At 50.6% G+C, this 19,807-nt stretch overlaps 1 protein-coding gene across 4 annotated transcripts; it reads left to right on the top strand.

The window, feature by feature from the left end:
* The first annotated feature begins 67 nt into the window (after positions 1–67).
* LOC101120206 (sororin) lies at positions 68–16,764 on the top strand. Of its 4 annotated transcripts, XM_042238214.1 has the most exons (7): positions 68–194; positions 423–517; positions 591–770; positions 3,170–3,607; positions 14,481–14,662; positions 14,782–14,891; positions 15,099–15,197. In XM_042238214.1, exons 1-6 carry the CDS (start codon positions 149–151, stop codon positions 14,858–14,860), a joined length of 1,020 nt encoding a protein of 339 aa, XP_042094148.1. In that variant the 5' UTR covers positions 68–148; the 3' UTR covers positions 14,861–14,891; positions 15,099–15,197. The 4 variants fall into 4 exon arrangements, with proteins under 4 accessions (XP_042094148.1, XP_060260296.1, XP_027815827.1 ...); XM_060404313.1 differs by having other exon boundaries at positions 14,481–14,594; positions 14,782–16,764; XM_027960026.3 differs by lacking the exons at positions 14,481–14,662; positions 14,782–14,891; positions 15,099–15,197 and adding an exon at positions 3,799–5,530 and having other exon boundaries at positions 591–656; positions 735–770.
* Positions 16,765–19,807: the final 3,043 nt, after the last annotated feature.

The following is a 19,807-nucleotide window of genomic DNA, read 5'->3' as shown; positions in this document are numbered from 1 at the left end:
AAGGAGTGAGCGGATCTCGCGGCCCTCCCCCTTACGTCACTTCCGCTTCCTCCCGCGCAAGGCGGGTAATTCGAACGTTTACCCTTCGGGTTGGCGCGCGCTCTGGTGGCGGCACCTGCAGCAGAGGGGATAGAGACCAAAGCTAGACATGTCCGAGAGACGAACCCGGTCCGGAGGGGCCGCCCAGTGCCCCGGTGAGCGGAGGGGGCGCGCGGGAGAGGTGGGGTTGAGCCGTTTGAGGGACGCAGTTCGGTGAGGAACCCCCCTCCCCCGCCCGCCGCCCTCCAAGGCTCCCTCGTCTCCTGGCCAGGAAGGCGCCCCCAAAGGGCCTGTTTGGGAACCTTCTCTCTCTTTCTTCAGAACCTGTTGTCTAGACTCAGGCCTAGAGCCCTCCCCTACCTCCTAAATTTTTCTGATTGCAGGACCCAGCGCCCCAACTCCCACTCGGTCTCTGCGGAGGTCCCAGCGGAAATCAGGCTCTGATCTCCCAAACACCCTCCCGGAAATCTTGCCTAAGGTGAGCCTCAGGTTCCTCCTGCCCTGGAAGCCTCTGGGCTAATATAGACCTCATGTTCACTCCTCTTCTCCAGGCGCCTCAGGAGGCTCCAATCAGAAAGCCCATCGTCTTGAAGAAGATCGTGGCCCATACTGTAGAGGTGAGGGCTGAGAGAGGGGTTGTAGGTGGAGAGCCAGGATCGGGAGTCGGCTGTGTGATCAACTCGTTGTCCCCACAGATCACATCCATTAACTCTCCTCGAAGAAGCCCCCGGGTAAGTTCATTTTCATTTTCTTAGTTAAGGGGAGTCCAGGACAGACACTCTACAGCTGGGGTGGGATATAATGGCTGCTCATGTCTTGTGGCTCGGCTGGTAAAGAATCTGCCTGCAATGCGGGAGACCTGGGTTCGATTCCTGGGTTGGGAAGATCCCCTGGCGAAGGGAAAGGCTACCCACTCCAGTATTCTGGCCTGGAGTCGCAAAGAGTTGGACACAAGTGAGCGACTTTCACTCACTCATTCATGTCTGCCCAGGGAGTTGTTTTTGCTGTATTTTGAAACAGTTTGCCTTTGGACACCTGCATATGTTGCCAGGCTTGCTTACTTCCTACACACTTGGTGCGTTTAATGCCTTGGTATTCTCTACCATTTTCCTTTTAAAGTTGAGTTGGATCTTACTACTTTTTCTCCTTTCTAGCCTCTTTTACTCAGTAACTTATAATGTCTTGAACTGTTTTAGCAGAAATTATTGTTAAAGGTGTCTCATTAACAGAAGATCTGCACCTGAAAATATAACGAATGAGAAACGTTACCTGCCTTTGAGTAGCTCCGAGGCTTCTAGTCAACTGGGGAGAAAAACAAGTGATAACATAGTGTGCTGAGGACTGTAATAAAGAAAGTGTAGATGCTGTAAAGATACCTAACCCAGACCAGGTAGCTCAGGGAATGTTTCACAGAGGTGTTTGAACTTAGTCTTTGAAGACAGGTTAGCAGTGTTCCAGGCTAAGGAAACTGTGTTTGTAGACACCTGGAGTCCACAAGGAGAAGCACAAGGTTTCAGGAACAGCACTTTTGGTGTGTCTGCAGTAGACCTTGTCAGGAGAGGGAGTGTACTAAGCCAGAGCAGATCCTGATGAACTTGGACTTCATCCTTTGTTCTGTGGGCAGATTTGGAGAGTCGCAAGGTAGTTACTGAGGCAGCCTTGGGTGTTTTAGAAAGATCCTTCTTGGGTCTGGTTGGAGAATGGGTTGGAGAAAGCCTTCTGGGGTCTCCAAGACCAAGTAGGAGAACATCAAAGGAGTCCTAAAGTGAGACATTGGGTGCATGAAGGAAGGTAAAAGCAGAGTGTTGCTGGAGTTCTGCTGGAGAGCCCTATCAGACAGGACTCAGCTCAAAGGATACCTCCTCCCTGAAGCCTTCCCAATAGGCCTTATGAATAGCCAAGAGTACTTTGTTTGTATATTTGTTGTCTGAATGATAGATTCATGAGATATTGGACCAAAAAAATGTGCAAGGACTTGGATGGCTGTAGGGACTGGTACAGTGGTAGTCTGGGTGACCCTCGTTTTGTTCAGCATCCCTGTTAATAAGACTGATGGGATAGATTCCCCAGAGCCTATAGCCAGGAAGTGTCTCGTGATAACTAATGAAATTCTTTTAAACCACAAGGGTCACTAAATTTGTCCTGTTTCTCACCTTAGTTATCAAGCTCAGTGTCAAGTTTTGTGAAAGTCAGTTGAGTCTTTATGTATTGAACACCTGCTCCATGCAGGGCTCTGCTGAAGGTGCTGGGCATAGGCCAGGTCAACCAGACAGATGAAGACACCTGCTCACGTGGGACGGGCACATTCTAGGTGAGGTCTCAGCCAACCAGCAAACAGTCAGAATCAAGTAGTGATCCCGCTGGCCAGGAAAGGGGTCACTGTGACGGAGGGTGATGGGCAGAGGTAAGGAGGGGCTAGCCTCCGTTCCATGGTAAGGGACCGTCTCTCTGAGGAAGCAGCACTAGAGCTGAGACTGGAATTATGAGAAACAGCGTGTGAACATCTTAATACACATGTCAGATTAAGCATTTTCCTGTTCACGACCTTGCCATGGCTCCCGGGGCCTCCCCTTAAAATACTGGCCTGCAGACATGCCCTATAACACCCGCGTTACCTCTCGAATCCCATCACCAGTTCCTCGGCTCACTCCCTCTCACTTCACCCTCACTGCCCTTCTGTCCTTGACCCTGACTGGCACAGTTTCACCTCAGGACTTTGCACTTTCTGTTCTCTGCCTAGGACAGTTCTCCTCTGGATGACTGACTCCTTTGCTTCCTTCAAGTACTACGTCTGTCTCGGTGAGGCCTACATTGACCTACACCTATTTAAAATTCCCGCTTACCCCATGTACGCTCCATCCTGTTGTTTTCTTCCCAAGGTGCTTAGCACCTCTAACATGTGACACGATTCCCCCTGTGGTCTTTTTCCCACTAGAATGGAAGCCCTGTGGAAACAGGTGTGTCTTCTTTGTTTTCTTCCCTGCTGTCTTCCCAGTGCCTGGCACAGTGCCTGGCAGGTGACCAGTAAGGACTTAGTGACTGGATGGACATTTTAGATCCTTGGGCCTTTCTTGAAGTCAGTAGCACAATTAAATAACTGGGAGGCATTCTCTCTTCTGTCCTGCTACAGATCGCCTTTTTATTGGAGAAAGAAAACAACCCTCCTAGCAAGAAGCTCACTAAGGAGGACCTCTTCCAGACCTGCACTGTCCCTGTCACCGCCCCCTCCACTCCTGTGCTTTGCCCCGTGAGTGCTGAGTCCAACTCCTGGAAAGGAGACGTGGACGCCAGAGACTTGGAAATGTCAAAGAAGGTCAGGCGCTCGTACAGCCGCCTGGAGACTCTGGGCTCTGCGTCCACCTCCACCCCAGGCCGCCGGTCCTGCTTTGGCTTTGAGGGGCTGCTGGCAGCTGAAGATTTGGCTGGAGTCTCGCCAGTGGTGGATTCAGTGTTAGCTGAGGTCCCCAGGGTTTCTGTGAAGCCCTGGGCCCCAGACACAACTCTCCCTGGAATCTCCCCTCTGGTTGTGAAAGAGAAACGAAAGAAGAAAAAGCTGCCGGAGATCTTGGTGAGTGAGGGGCAGGGGTCTTCCTCTGCTACCACGCCAGACACACGGGGGGACACATCAGGACACAGGCAGGGCGGGGGCTCAGCCCTGGCTCTTGTGGTAGAAAGGCAGTGCCTGCAGAGTATGGGTGGAGATGCACAGCCGGCGTGCCCCCTTCGCCACTCACCTGCCCCCCATTTCTCTTCCCCCAGAAATCGGAGCTGGATGAGTGGGCCGCGGCCATGAATGCTGAGTTTGAAGCCGCTGAGCGCTTTGATCTCCTGGTTGAATGAGATGAAGTGGGGGTGTCCCTGGCCAGACTCTGCCCTCCTCCCGCTGTACATAGTTCCCTCTCCTTGTGGAAAAGATGCTTGGGGTCCCCAGCGCTGGTCTTGTTCCCCACGCGTGTGCTGTTGCTGCACGTGGGGCCTGTCCTTTGGGGGTTGGTGCAGTGGCGGCAGCCATCCGAGCTTCCAGAAGGGGGACCTCCCTGGCTCAGCGTCGCATTGGTGTCCCATCTGTCGTCAGTGACCTACCATCCTCTCCCCCCGCCGCCCAGAGTATCCCAGCCACTTTCCAGTCAGGCCACAGACTCGGGAGCAGGCATCACTGGCCCAGCCAGAGGAGGTTAAAGGGCTGGGGGTTGTGGGGAGAGAGGGCACCTCTCTGCTGCTGTGGGGAAGTGCTGCTGTTCTGCACCAGCCCGCCGGAGACGGGTGCGGGGGCCGTGGCCAGCCTCGGGCTTTCTCTCCTGAGTCACCTCTGCTGGGGCTTGGTTCCCCTCCTTGAGCCCATCTAGTAGTGAAGCTTGGGTTTCCTCTTAGATTCTATAGATGGTCCGGGAGCACTGAACCCATGGATTGGAGAAGTTCTATCTGTGAGGAAGAATCTGGACTCTCAGCCTATAGAGTCTTTTTTGTAGGAGAGAGGGAGGCCTTGGTTGTGTCTCAGACGATAAATGTCTACTACAAGGAAGCTGTATTTTGTAGTTCTGTGTGTTGCTGCTGAGGTGTTGGGTTAAATGCAGGCTGATGGAGCAATGGCTGCTTGAGATGAAGAAGGTATCTCGAGGAAACGTAGAACCTGAGGCTCAGGGATTCTGGGTCGATGCCTGCAGAGGGCCGGGAAGGGGCCCATGGCTGAAGGTGCCCTCTTTTGTTAGTCATACCTGTTTTTTACAAAGTGTACAGTTTACTCAGCTCTAGAAGAAAAACTTTGGGGTTGTATGGTCCTGGTGACCTTAGTGTTTTGTAAAGTTCTAGGAAGCTTTTCTCACGTGCCAGAAAGGGGCCAGGTTGATAGCAGCTTTAACTTTCAGCTTCCTTAGCATCCTCTCACACGAGGACCCTGCCTGAGGTAGGTACTAGGAGTTGAACTGGGGGGAGGAAGGGGTCATCTCATTGTCTCTGGTGATCCGCATGCCCCAGCCCTTGTTTCTCTTTTCTCAGTATTGGTGAAAGGTGGGCTTTCAATGGCTGCCCAACCGCAGCTTCCGCTGTAGCCCAGGCCACTGTGCCTTTTGATGATTATGGATTCATGGAAGTAGAAGCTCAGAGGAATGCGGAGGGGCTAGTGGATAGCAGAGGACATCAGGGAGGATGAGTGTTTGCTTGGTTAGGGTCCCTTAAATGGCACAGGCCTGGTGGGTACCGGTTAAGCTCTGCAAGGCCCAGGAGCCCTAGGCTACCCGTCCAGTGCTTCATGCTTTCTCACGCAAGCGCCTTTGCCAGGGTGAACCCAGACGCCCTTGAACTGGACTGTACCTGGAGAGTTATCCTCACTGACTGGCAGGACAACTCCTGGGAAATGTCTTTGTCCTGAAAGCCGGAAGTCACCAGATGATGTTCAGTTGATGTTGTTACTACAGACTTCTCTGTCCCTGAAAAACTAAGAATAGAGTTGAAGAAAAAACTGGGACTTATTAAAATTAAAAGAAACAAAAAATTTTCTGCCTGTTCATAGACTCTTTTGTTGGCTCAAAGGCAGAGCTGAGGGTGTGGGACCCAGGAAACCATGCTTTCTTTGGGCTGGTTGTCTGTTTTTAAGGGGGACCGCCGGCCTGGCCTCCAGTAGCCCTGTGGTAGATCACTCCCACCCCCAGGTCTGTGTTTTCTGTCCAGTCACTCCTCCAAAAAGGGGAGCCCCATACCCTCATGTCCCAGCAGGAAAGAAGTCGGTCTGGGGTGAGGCTGCTAAGAGCTTCACTCTTAGCACCTGGGCACCAACCCTCAGCTCTTATCCTGCTTCCTTTCCCTGACAGATTCCTGTGAAGGAGCCAGTTCCTCACTGGCTCAGCCTGGGTGCTCGACAGCAGTGGGTGCAGAACGCCCTGGGGAGGCCCAGGGACATAAATGCATCTTTATGCAGGTGGCACCCCCACTCTCCCTTTCCTCACCCTTTCTACACTTGCCCTTGCCTCCTCGTTTTTAGAATAAACATGCCCCTCCTTGCTCAAGACTTCCTAGGTTGTTGGGTTTTTCCGCTGCACTGAGTCTTCCTCGCAGCATGCAGGCTGCTTTAGTTGCAGTGCTCATGCTCTCTAGTTGTGGTGTGTGGGTTTAGTTGCCCAGCAGCATGTGGGATCTTAGTTCCCTGACCAGGGATCGAACCTGCATCCCCTGCATTAGAAGGTGGATTCTTAACCACTGGACTACCAGGGAAGTCTCAAGATTTTACTAGTCTTTATCTCCAAACCATACATCTCTACTGAGCTCGAACTGGAATCTAGAACTGTCTTCTAAAACTATCTCAACTTAGAAGTCATCTCAAATTCAGCTCATCTACCAGCGTGCCTTTTTCTGTGCTTGTCGTGTTATTGTCAACACCACCTGCTGACCCGGTCACACAGCCAGGAACCCGGGGTCATCCGTAGATCTACCCTCGCCTTCACCCCATCCCATCAGCCAGAACCTCCTCAGCACCTCTCCGTCCCACCTCTGTGGCCCCTGGACATTTGCCCTGGCCTCCTAGTGGATTTCCTTAGAGTGAGTTTTCTAAGAGACAAAATATGATGCTGTTTGTCTCCTGCTTAAAACTCTTTGATACAATAATCCCACACATTATCTGACTCAATCCTTAACAACAGCCCTGTGTATTACATGGATTTCTGTCCATTGTACCATCAGGCAAGTCCAGAGCGGTGGTTTTTTTTTTTTTTTAATTTATTGTGACAAAGTACATAACATAAAATTTACCATTTTAAGCATCTTAAGTGTACAGTTTGGTAGCATTAAACACACTCACAATGCTGTGCAGCCATCACCATCATTCATCTCTAGAACCTTTTCATCCTCCCAAAGTGAAACTCTGTCCCTGTTAAACAGTAAGTAATTCCCTATTCCCTATTGCCTCAGCTTCTGGCACCCACCATCCTACTTTCTGTCCATAAGGAGCCAGAGAATGTTTGCCCTTTTGTGTCTCATTTCTTTCTTAAAGTTTTTCAAAATTTGTTTATATTTTGGCTACACTGGATCTTCATTGTGGCACTCCAGCTTAGGTGCCCTATGGCACATGGGATCTTGCATTGGAAGGTGGATTCTTAAGCACTGAATTACCAGGGACATTCCTTTATGTCTCATTTCACTCACCATGTTGTCAAAGTTCATCCATGTGATAGCATGTGTCAGAATCAATTCCTTTTGAAGACTGGGTAATATTCCATTGTACCTATTGTATATAACAAAAATGTATATTGATACAATTCACTTCTGGGTACAATATCCAAAAGAAGTGAAAGCAGGGTCTCAAGATATTTGCACACCCATGTTCATAGGAACATTATTCACAATTGCCAAAAGTTGGAAATAGCACAAATAACCATCGATGGATGAATGGATAAAAATGTAATAGATACATTTTTGTATATTCTATTGTACCTATAAGTACACGAGTTTGATCTTTGGTTCAGGAATATCCCACGTGCTGCAGAGCAACTAAGCCAGTGTGTCCCAGCTGCCTAGCCTGTGCTCTAGAGCCCGCGAGCTACAACACTGAGTGCATGTGCAGCTACTCAGCCCATGCCTAGAGCCTGTGCTCTGCAAAGAGAAGCCACCGCGATGAGAAGCCCACAGTGGAGAGTAGCCCCTGCTTGCTGCAACTTGAGAAAGCCTGCGTGCGGCAACAAAGACCCAGCACAACCCCCCAAAAAATAAAAGCAGCCATGAGAGAAACACCCTCTGATGACTTCCCATTGCCCGTGCAGTTGTGTAATGGATGTTTTCAGGTTTTGGGTGCTGAGAGTGTCAACCCCTGCAAATGGCCCAACAGCAAGACCCGCTTTTCTCCTTGGGCATGAAGGGGTCAGACACTTGCCCTGATTCCAGAGACCAGAACATGCGCATCTGACCTGAGTCAACCAGCCAGACTGCATGAGGACCTGGACCGAGGACCAGGAGGAGAGGGAAGGATCGTTGAGGATTCAGTGAGGTGAAGGCCTCACAGGTCCGGTGGCAGCCCTGGACCTCTGTGGTCCAGTGTGGAGATGGCAGAGCACTCCGGTTGGGTCCTGTGGTGGGGTCCTCATGTTTTGGCAGCCAGCATTCCACACCTCCGGCCCTTTGAGTCTTCTTCCTCAGAGTTCCCTGACTCCGCAGTACCCTTCCTCGTTAGCGTAAATTACCCAGTGCTGTTTTCTCTTATTTGCAACCCAGAGCCCTGCTGGTCCAGACTGCTTGCTGGCGCTCATGAGGACTGCAGGGTGAGGTTGCTGGCCAGGTCTCCAGTCTAGGGTCCAGAGACCCAGTGCAGGCCCCGAGCTGCTGCAAGGTCCTCCCCTGCTGAGTTCCGCCTTGATTAGGTGTGGCTTTGGCTCAAGTGTCACATCTGCTCAGTCTTTCCTACCCGCCTGTCCCAAGGGCTCAATCCCTGATCCAGGAGGATCCCACGTGCCCCGGGCAACTAACCCCCTGGGCCACAACTACTGAGCCCACAGGCCCTAGAGCCTGTGCTCCACGACGAGAGAAGCTACCGCAGTGAGAAGCTCGTGCGCCGCAGCGGGAGAGTAGCCCCCACTCATTGCAACTAGAGGACAGCCCATGAAGCAACAAAGACCCAAACAGCCAAATATAAATAAACATTAAAAAAACAAAAAAAACTATAGGTTTCCCAGATATCTGAAAATAGAGCATTCCTGTGATACCTTTTGTAAACCGAAATGGTGTAAAGTGAAGCAGCAGTTACCTTAGGACACTCAGCTTGCTAACAGAGGCATAGCGTAAGAGGTGAGGCACAGATGCTCGTGGTGCTGCGGTGGTGGGTGCGGTTTCTGGTGGAGCTGCTTGGAAGGGCTATTCTGGCTGCTTGGAGTGCAAGCTGCCTCCAAAACTCGAAACCAAAGCTGAACGTTGTTTTTGCTTCTTACCTTTTTCCCTAAAAATGTGAATTTTCTCCAGTTTCCTAAAACTGAAAATTTCTTTCAGTTAGCAAGAACAGGTGCTAGTGTTAGGACTTTTCGTAAAAGCAAGCGGCATAAAGTGAACTTTGGAAAAGTGGGGGATAGCCGTCCCCACCTCATGTCATTTCGATGAGAATGAGAGGAAATGATATGAGTAAAATGCATAGTACATGATAAGTACTCAGTGAACAATAGTTATTTACAGGTAGACCTGACCATGCCCACCTTTCTAACTCCCCAGACCATGTTCAGACCCCTCGCAGCACCTTTAAGCTCACAGTCTGTGTGTTGGACATACACATTTACACAGTAGTCTGAGCTCTGAGGGTAGAGGCCGAATCAGTCATATTTAGCTCTGTCCTCCCAGTGTCCAGGCACATGAAGCATGAAGAGGGGTGATGCTTTCCCTCCAGCCTGGCCCATGGCAGCTCACAGCCTCCTGGAGAGCTTTGAGCTCCCTGGAGGAAAGAGAGGGGCAGGGTGAGTCAAAAGCAGTGGCACCTGGGTGGCCTGAGGCAAACATGAGACCTCAGCCTCCCCCACTACGAATCCTGGACCCAACCACAGGGTTCACACTGATCCCCATGGCCCTGGGTGTAGACTTCACTCTCTTGCACAGGACAGTTCCCTACCCAGCTCCCACCCCACCCCCACCAATTCATCCTGAGTCCTGAGACCCTGTGACCTGCCACCTCTTCAGGCTTGAAAGAAGAGGCTTGAAGGCCTTGGCCCAAGGCTTGAATGGTCCTGAGAAGGCTGCCTTCCCCACTCCCACCTCCGGCCCATGTGTTCCCACCACGTGACTGGCAAGTTGCCAAACTCTGACAGCCGTCAGACTGGAACTCAGCCTTGGCTCTGAACCCCACCTTTGTTTCTTCTGAGACCACAGCGAAGTTATTTAGCCTCTTCAAGTCTTGCTTTTCTCTTATGAAAAGTGGAGCTGATTCCACCTCTATGATAGAGTTGCTTTGGTCAACTGGTTGTCCAGGTTGATGATCACATGCATAGCTCCTGGTAGAATATGTAAAAACTGACCCCAGGCATCTTTATATGCAGTCCATAACAGACTCCCCAAAGGAGGGAATTCCTTTCTATACCCTTTCCACATTCAGGGCAGGGCCCCGGTACAAAATCAAGGCTCACTATAAATATTTGTGGAGTGGAATTCCAACTGAGCTATTTCAAATCCTAAAAGATGATGCTATGAAAATGTTGCACTCTATGTGCCAGCAAATTTGGAAAACTCAGCAGTGGCCACAGGACTGGAAAAAGTCAATTTTATTTCCATTCCCAAAGAAAGGCAATGCCAAAGAATGCTCAAGCTACCACACAATTGTACTCATCTCACATGCTAGCAAAGTAATGCTCAAAATTCTCCAAGCCAGGCTTCAATAGTACGTGAACTGTGAACTTCCAGATGTTCAAGCTGAATTTAGAAAAGGCAGAGGAACCAGAGATCAAATTGCCAACATCTGTTGGATCATTGAAAAAGCAAAAGAGTTCCAGAAAAACATCTACTTTTGCTTTATTGACTATGCCAAAGCCTTTGACTGTGTGGATCACAACAAACTGTGGGAAATTCTGAAAGAGATGGAAATACCAGACCACCTGACCTGCCTCCTGAGAAACCTGTATGCAGGTCAAGAAGCAACAGTTAGAACCGAATGTGGAACAACAGACTGGTTCCAAACTGGGCAAGGAGTACATTAAGGCTGTATATTGTCACCCTGCTTATTTAACTTACATGCAGAGTATATCATGTGAAATGCTGGGCTGGCTGAAGCACAAGCTGGAATCAAGATTGCTGGGAGAAATATCAATAACCTCAGATATGCAGATGACACCACCCTTATGGCAGAAAGTGAAGAAGAATTAAAGAGCCTCTTGATGAACGTGAAAGAGGAGAATGAAAAAGTTGGCTTAAAACTCAACATTCAGAAAACTAAGATCATGGCATCTGGCCCCATCACTTCATGGCAAATAGATGGGGAAACAATGGAAACAGTGAGAGACTTTATTTGGGGGGGGGCCTCCAAAATCACTGCAGATGATGACTGCAGCAATGAAATTAAAAGACACTTGCTCCTTGGAAGAAAAACTATGACCAAGCTAGACAGCATATTAAAAAGCAGAGACATGACTTTGTCAACAAAGGTCCATCTAGTCAGAGCTATGGTTTTTCCAGTAGTCATGTATGGATGTGAGAGTTGGACCATATAGAAAGCTGAGCACTGAAGAATTGATGCTTTTGAATTGTGGTGTTGGAGAAGACTCTTGAGAGTCCCTTGGACTGCAAGGAGATCCAACCAGTCCATCCTAAAGGAAATCAGTCCTGAATATTCTTTGGAAGGACTGATGCTGAAGCTGAAACTCTAATACTTTGGCTACCTGATGCAAAGAACTGACTTATTGAAAAAGACCCTGATGCTAGGAAAGACTGAAGATGGGAGGAGAGGGGACGACAGAGGATGAGATGGTTGGATGCCATCACCAATGCGATGGACATGAGTTTGAGTAGGTTCCAGGAGTTGGTGATGGACAGGGAAGCCTGGTGTGCTGCAGTCTATGGGGTCGCAAAGAGTCGGACACTACTGAGCGACTGAACTGATACCCATTTTATAGGCTAAGAAACTGAACCTGAGTGCTTGGGGCTGCCCCATCTTTGAACTGCAGAGCGAGACTCCAACATGGGTCTATGGATTTTCAGCTTGGAGCTGTCTTCTAAGTCTGAATTAATCACCTCTAATGCTTGGCCAGTGGGACCCTGATGGGGCAACAAGGGAATGCCGGGCATTCTCTGGGAAAGTGCTCAATGGCCTGGGGGAGAGGCTGTTAGACAGCCAAGCTGAGGCTAATGTGGACACAAAGGGAAGTCTAAGAACCAGTGACCCTGGACTCCCTATCATGTTACAACTTTCCATATTTCTTACTGTTCAGATACTCTCGTCTATCTCCAATCGTCTTCTGCAGGACTTTCTGGTTACTAATTCTAGCCAGAAAGCTGTTCGTGCCTCCCAGTTTCCTCTGATGGGCACCAATAGGTGGGCGTGGCATTAGGCTTGCCAGATTTAACAAAAATATGCAGGATTCCTGGTTAAATTTGAATGTCAGATAAACAATGAATTTTCTATTTAATCATCTCCCAAATTCAATAAATAATAATCTTGCAGCACAAATATGTCCCTTGCAATATTTGGAACATCACCATACTGAAACAAACCTCACTGTTTATCTGGCACTCAGATTTAACCAGGCATCCTGTATTCTATTTGGCAACCCTGTGTGGTGCATTGGTGCATAGCATATGCAGACCATGTGAGGCCTGCGTTTGTGGCCTGACAGCGCCTCGTGCTCACCTTCCAAGGTACAACTCAGAGTAGACACTTGTCACAGGCGGCAATCGTGAATGTCTCTCTCCTTCACCCTCAAGGCCCTGGGCTTCTGCCCCCAGGCTCTCCTCCCATCCATCTGCTCAGCCACGGCTCAGACAACACAAACACCCAAAGATCTCCCACGCTGACGCTAAAATCTTGGCTCCCGGTTCACTGATGCTGACTAGAAATACGGAGACAGAATCTGGAGGAAAAAAGGAAGAATAGCTTTATTCTTTGCCAGGCAAAACGCAAACGGCAGGCCAGCACCTCAAGAACTGTGCCCCCAGGAAAGACAGAGGTTTTACATCCTAATGAAAATCTTGCAGTTTTTGTTTTTTTTTTTTCCCTTTTGCAAGATTTCAAAACAGGGACTTCCCAGATGGTCCCACCCGCCAATGCAGGGGACTCAAGTTTGATCCCTGGTCCGGGAAGCAGAGCAGATCCCACATGCCGCGGAGCAGCTAAACCTGTGCTCCTAGAGCCTCTGCTCTGCAACGAGAAAAGCCACCACAATGAGAAGCCCCAAGTACTGCAGCAAACACTAGCCCCTGGCGGCCACAACTAGAGAAGGACTGCGTGCAGCAATGAAGACCCAGCACAGGCAAAATAAATATGTAAAATTTTAAAAGAAAAATAGATTAAAAAAAAAAACCTCAAAACAGCCACAGCTGGCATCAGGCAGATGGTAACTGGGGTTGGTCTCTGGTTATCGGCCCGTGACCTTCTTTCTGAAATGAAGCATGCTACGAAAGAGTGTAGGGGGAGAAGAGAGCCGGGTGCAGAGTGGAATTCTTGTGAAGTCAGAGAGTAATTTCCTTTGTTTAGCTTTGTGAAGGACAAGTCCAACTACAAGTTGTTTGTTAGCAGTAACCCTAAAGAATACCCAAGATTGCTTAACTATTTCAGTTTGTGCTGTTTCCCCAGCCTGTTCATTGTTTCCTTATTTTTCTAAGTTATCAGAAAAGTCTCATTTCTATTTTTGCTGCAACAAATTCCCCAGCATTACTTCATTCCCTCCATATCAATGGAGGAAGGAAACGGGGCATCTCACCTGGCTGAGGGCAAAGCTTCAGTTTTATTCCACCTGACAAACAGCAGGTCTCTGGCCCAGGGGCCCATCTATCTCCTACTTCAACTCTTCCTTATCCCCTGGGGGCCACAGCCCGGGCCTGCTCACCCCGGCTCTCAGTGGGAGCACCCCACGCCTGAATGTGTCATGTCCGTTGGCACCATCCTGCCCAAGCCACTTCCTCTTTTGGATTGCCCTTCCTTCTCTGGCCAAGACACCCCACTCGTAGACCAAGCAGCAACCGCTGGTGGAGTCTTTCTGGAGCTCCTAAGCCAAGTGGCCCTCTCAGTCAAGGCTTTCTTTACAGGCTTCTGGATGGCACATGTCCGTGCCCAGTGGGTCTGAGAGCCTAGGCCACCCCCGCCCCCCATCTCTGGGGGCTTCTGGGCAAAACTTGGTCACAATCATCTATCTGTGTGGTCTCAGTATCCAGCATAACACTTGGCTCAAGGACAGAGTTTGGTGGACCAGTGTTTACCAAAGACCATGAACTTCAGAGTGGATTGTGTTCTATCACAATCATAAGTCATTGCTTACTTCCCTTTCCTTGTATTTGGGCCCTTCAGGCAGGTTTCAATTTTTCTTCTGGCTGTCAGTCGGCTACTGTGGACCTCTGTGTGAATTATTTTTCTTTCTTTTGGAGATGTTTCTTTAGGCCTAGTTTCCAAAGCAAAGTTACCAGGGACGCCTTGTATTTGCAAGAATTCAGTTGACAAGATACCATTACCGTATAGCTTTGGTAGGGTTGCCAGATAAAATACAAGACACACCAGTGAAATTTGAATTTCAAAAGAAAAACAAACCCTTTTTAAAGTATGAGTGTGGCTTGTGAAATGTTTGAGATACGCTTGAAAAAAATGACCATTTATTCTGAAGTCAAATTTCACTGGGTGTCCTATATTTTACATACTAAATCTGGCAACCCTAACTTTGAGGTCAGAGCTGGTGGTGGTGGTTCTCAAGGCTGGAGATCGCCCCAAGAAAAGCAGGGGAGGCTGGGAAGGGGAGACCAGCGGGATGGTGGGGGTGGCTCACCAACTGAGTTACCATCTCCCTCAGTGTCCCTGGGATGGACAAACAGCCCACTCGGAGCCCGAGGAGAAGCCAGCGCCGCCACCTGCTGGGGAGCAGAAGCCAGAAGACACTCAGATCTCTGGGGAGCCAGACTCAGAGGTGACAGGACCTCCTGAGGCTGTGGGCGGGGCGGGGGCTGGAGAAATTCTTCTCCTCCCTGGAGGAAGGTCTGAACCCCTAGCCACTGCGCCCATCCTCTTACTGTCGGGTGTGGGAGGACCCCAGTTCTCGGGCGGCCAGCCAGCCTCATGCCGCTTCAGTCACCAGGGCACCCTCTCTGCCAAAGCCGTCTTTTTCAGATTCTTCAGAGCAGCAGCTGGGCCAGGAGCAGGAAGCCAGTGCCACTTTCCTGTTTACCCTCCTGACCGCAACCGAGCCCGCCAGCGACCCTGCAGAGTAAGGCCATGTGAGAGGGGAGGGGCCGGAGGGTGCTTCTCCGCCATCAACATTCAGATCTGGGCCAGGACTCAGCCCTGGGGCTTGTGTGTGGGGGTGGCCTAGACAGGACTGAAGAAGCCTGGGCCTTGGGCTGGGTTTCCCCTCTGCTCACCCCACCCTCCAGCCTCCAGCCTCGGGTCCAATCCTCCCTGTGCACCCACCCAGGGACTTGGACATCCAGGAGTCCCAGTTCCTGGATAAGGAAGACTGGGGCCCGCAGCGGACCTCAAAGGAAATGAGCCATTTGCAAAATGTGTGCCTGAGGTGAGCCGGACAGGGGCAGGTGGGGACGGGGAGGGTGACAGGGTTTCCCAGAATAGAGTGCAGGGCCTGTGGCTTGATGTAAGTTGGCACCTTGACTGGGCCCTCTTCCTTCCCTCCTTCCCTTCCCTGCTCTCTGTTCTGCTCTGGGTGACCTCCTTACTAGCCAGTAGGTCCCTTCCCTCTCAAGCATCAGTGGCCTTGTATGTCCTTTCCCAGAGGAGTGGGGGCCACAGCCCTTTCCCATCAATGTGCCCATGTGCCCGATTAGCAGGCAGTCTATGACATTGCCTGCAAGGGGCCACCATCTTTAACTGTCCAAAACTTGAGGGGTATTTTGGTCTGTGGAGAAAGGGGATGGGGGTGGTCAGTTCTCTGGATGTCAGGCTCTGGAGCTTAGGTCTGCACAGTCCCATGACCACTTGTCTACCAGTGGCAATGCCAGGGTCCAAACTCCATGGAGACAGAGGTCTTGGGGTGGGAGGAGTGTGACAGTCATTCCCCAAGGCTGCAGGAGATTCCCACAGCCATGGATCTGAGTGGTTGACACATATTCGTCTACATCTGGCCAAGGAGCTTGGGCCAGGCTAATTCCACACAGAGACCATGCAGAACCCTGCCACAGCCCCCACTGCAGACCAGAGGGGTGGGCGGCTAGCCCAAGGCTCCTTTAGAGGGTTCCCGGGCCAGTACGTGCAAGGCAGCAGTCGGATCTCCCCTTGCTAAAGAAGAGAAGCAGGATTCATCTCCCTCTAGGTCCCCTGCTGCCAGTCACAAGGGGAGACGAATTCCCTCCCTGCCTGTGGCTTTGCCAGAACCAGACTGGGCTCCTGGTGAAACCCTGGGCTTGTGGCTATGCCAGATCAGGAGCTCATGCAAGAGCTGTGTGCCGTGGGGTTGGGGGTTGCCTAAGACAAGTCTGGGGGCTGAGGGTGCAGGTCTCCCTTTCAACCCTAGGCTTCGGGAGTCGCTCAGCACTATCCAAGCCGACAATCTGGCTCTGGGGGAGAAGCTGCGAGACCTGGTGAGACCTCAACCCAGGACCCACCTCCTTTGTGGTGCCTTCTCCCCGCCTCCTAGCCCTGCTCTTGGGCAGGCCCCTGGCAGGCCGTCCTGCCTGGCGCCATCTACCCACCTCTGGCCCCTGCAACCCTTTGTTCCAGCCTGACTCCTTGTATAAAAGCCTGAAAGAGGAAGCAAGGGCCATCCTGGAGGGAGAGAAGGCCGTCCAGGAGGAAGGAGAGGCCTTCCAGGAGGAGAGTAAGACCATCCAGGAAGGAGCCCAGGCCGTCTAGGAGGGGGCGCTGTTCCAGGTACCAGGAACACCCAGCTCTGGGTGGGGTGAGAGGACCAGTTTGCCCAGCGCCACTCAACCGGTTCCCCACTGTCTGCAGCAACCCAGCTCCCAGATGGCAGGACTGGTCATCCTGCAGCCTGACCCTGCCCTCAACAGCAGAAACACATGTCAGCCCTAGGCCCTAGCTGAGCCAAGGCTGGAGACAGCACATCTCCTTGGGGAGCCCCCTGGCTGTTCCTCTCAGCTCCCTGCAGTAAACTTTACCGAATCTGAGCCATGGCTCCCCCTGCCTGTGTGTGGGCCCTGGGAACCGGGTGGAGAGGAGGCCACCAGCTCCAAGTAGGCCCTCCTCCAACATCCTCCACCTCCCTGGGCCCTGAGCTGCCCCCACCCCAGAGGAGGCTCCAGATCTGGCTGTTATCATCCTCAAGATCAGCAATCCTGTGATAAGCACTGGGGTGGGACTGGAAGGGGCCACACCCTCTCCTTGGGAGGCTGGAAGCCCCAGGTCTAACTCCAAAGGGCAGATTAGGGAGGGGCAGGAAGAGCCACTTTCTACCCTGTGGCCTTGGATGAGTCTCCTCTTTTGTCAGTCAAGTCATCGGGGAGCGGGGAGTGAGAGCTCCCCAAAGGGGCCCCATACTTCAGGCCTGGAAATGCTGCTGGAATTTGAATTCCCACTCCCACCTCCAACCAGGGTCTCCTGGGGCCCCGCCTTGAGACCTGCTCCCCTTCACCAATGATGGTCTTCCTGTCCTGAGTCATAGATTCCACCCCTACCTCATCTATGGACTTGAGTGTCCAGCTGTGGTCCCTGTGCTCCGGCCACTGACAGGCCCTCAAGGCTTGTACCCCTCAGCTTCATTGCCCTCAGACCTGGCCCAGCCCCGGGAGCCTTCCTAGGCATCCCCTGATTACTGATGTAATGAGAGAGAGAAGAGACAGACGCAGAGGATGTATAGGTGGAGTATTCGAAAACTTTTTTTTCCCATACCACTAAACAAATAAAGTGCTTTAGATTTTTTTTTAACTCCCTAATGAAGGAGATGACAAAGCCAGCAAGCTGACAAAGCCTGTTCAAAGGAGGATACAAGAAAGCAAGACACATATATGTTCAAGGGAGAAAAAGAGGAGGAATCCTGAAACAAGATTGCTAAATGAGATACAAAATCGGTCAGCATGCTATAGGACAACTTTTGGCAAAGCCCCATAACCCTAAGGGTGGTATTGTTTATTGGGCAGAATCCTGTAGTGTGGCATGGAAAGAACCGTGACCATCTCTCTGCCTTCATATACCCACTGCAGGGTACACTAGCTGGGGGAATGGAAGTCCAGGTTGGGCCCCTTGTCAGACCCAGTTTGACTTATACCAGACCCGTGGGATCCTGCCCAGGCCAAAACCTCGTGATCCACTGGACCAGTGAAGGATTGACAGCTTTAGACTGAGACTCCCCTGGTGACTCAGATGGTTAAGCGTCTGCCTACAATGTAGGAGACCTGGGTTCGATCCCTGGGTTGGGAAGATCCTCTGAAGAAGGAAATGGCAACCCATTCCAGTACTCTTGCCTGGAAAATCCCAGGGACGGAGGAGCCTAGTACGCTCTGGTCCATGGGGTCACAAAGAATCGGACACGACTGAGCGACTTCACTTTCACTTTATACTGAGCTGTGTGTGTGTGCGTGCTCAGTCATGTCCGACTCTTTGTGACCCCATGGACTGTAGCCTGCCAGGTTTCTCTGTCCATGGAATTTTCCAGGCAAGAATACTGGAGTGGGGTTGCCATTTCCTACTCCAGGGATTGAATCTGAGTCTCTTGTGTCTCCTGCATTGGAAAGCAGAATCTTTACCAGTAGTGCCACCTGAGCTGGGCTCTGATTTACCTGCCCTCCACTCCCAAGACTCCACCCTCCTCCCTTAGCCAACCAGTGACCCAGTGGTACAGCTGTGTTCTTTTCCTGAAGGGAGTCATGCCATAATGATATTGAGGAAGATAGTTAGATCAGCTAAATAATTAAATCAGTTTAACCACTTCTATCTCCAAGATATTGCATGGTCTCATTTGATAGGTGGCAGGTTTTTAAAATTTTATTTCATTGAAGTATAGTTGTTTTCTGATGTGTTAATATCTGCTGTTCCTGCACGCTCAGTCACTCAGTTGTGTCTGAATGTTTGCAACCCCATGGACTGTAGCCCGCCAGGCTCCTCTGTCCATGGGATTTTATAAGCAAAAATACTAGAGGGGGTTGCCATTTCCTTCTCCAGATTTCTGCTGTATAGCAAAGTAATTCAGTTAAATAGGATTGACCAAAAACTTATTTTGGGTTTTTCCATAACATCTTATGTGTATATGCATACATTTTTTTTTTTTCTCTAGACTGCCTCTTTTATGAAGATTGGATTAGGGTAGGTGAGAATCACAAGTGAAGTAAAGTGAAAGTCGCTCACATGTCCGACTCCTTTCTCCCCCATGGGCCATACAGTCCATGGAATGCTCCAGGCCAGAATACTGCAGTGGGTAGCCTTCCCCTTCTCCAGGGGATCTTCCCAACCCAGGGATCTAACCCAGGCCTCCCGCATTGCAGGCAGATTCTTTACCAGCTGAGCCACAAGGGAAACCCAAGAACAGTGGAGTGCGTAGCCTATCCCTTCTCCAGCAGATCTTCCCAACCCAGGAATCGAACCAGGGTTTCCCGCATTGCAGGAAGATTCTTTACCAGCTGAGCCACAAGGGAAGCCCGAGAATCACAAAGATTTTAAAAAATAAAGAAGAACCCATGTCAAAGCTGCTGTCAGGTGGCACCAGGGGCAATTTCTTGCACTTTTCTTCCCTGTCTCAGTAATCCCTTCCACAGAAGGCAGACTATTGGAACAGCTCCGTCTTCCCTGTGAAGTCTGCTGGCACCAGTTTGCTGGCACTGCCCAGCAAACCTGGACAGTGGGGGGATGCCTGCCTTAGGCTGGTTTTATCACAGGATATTGGATATAGTTCCCTGCGCTGTATTTGCGGCATGGGGGGTCTTTAGTTGCAGCATGTTTTGGGACCTTGCTTTTGTCTATACTATATGTAATAGTTCTTACCTGCTAATCCGAAACTCTTAATACATCCCTCCCTTACCCCACCTTGGCAAGCTAGGCAGCAGTTTTTATTTATGTATTTATTTAGTTTAGTTTAGTTTTATATATTTGTTTTCATTTTGGCTGTGCTGGGTCTTCGTTGCTGTGCGAATTTTTCTCTCGTTTCAGAAAATGGGGGCTTCTCATTGAGGGGGCTTCTCTTGTGGAGCCCGGGCTCCCAGGCTCTAGAGCACAGGCTCA

The sequence above is a fragment of the Ovis aries genome, chromosome 21, assembly GCF_016772045.2.
Source record: "Ovis aries strain OAR_USU_Benz2616 breed Rambouillet chromosome 21, ARS-UI_Ramb_v3.0, whole genome shotgun sequence".
NCBI lineage: Eukaryota > Metazoa > Chordata > Mammalia > Artiodactyla > Bovidae > Ovis > Ovis aries.
This window is presented reverse-complemented; position numbering and strand designations above follow the sequence as displayed.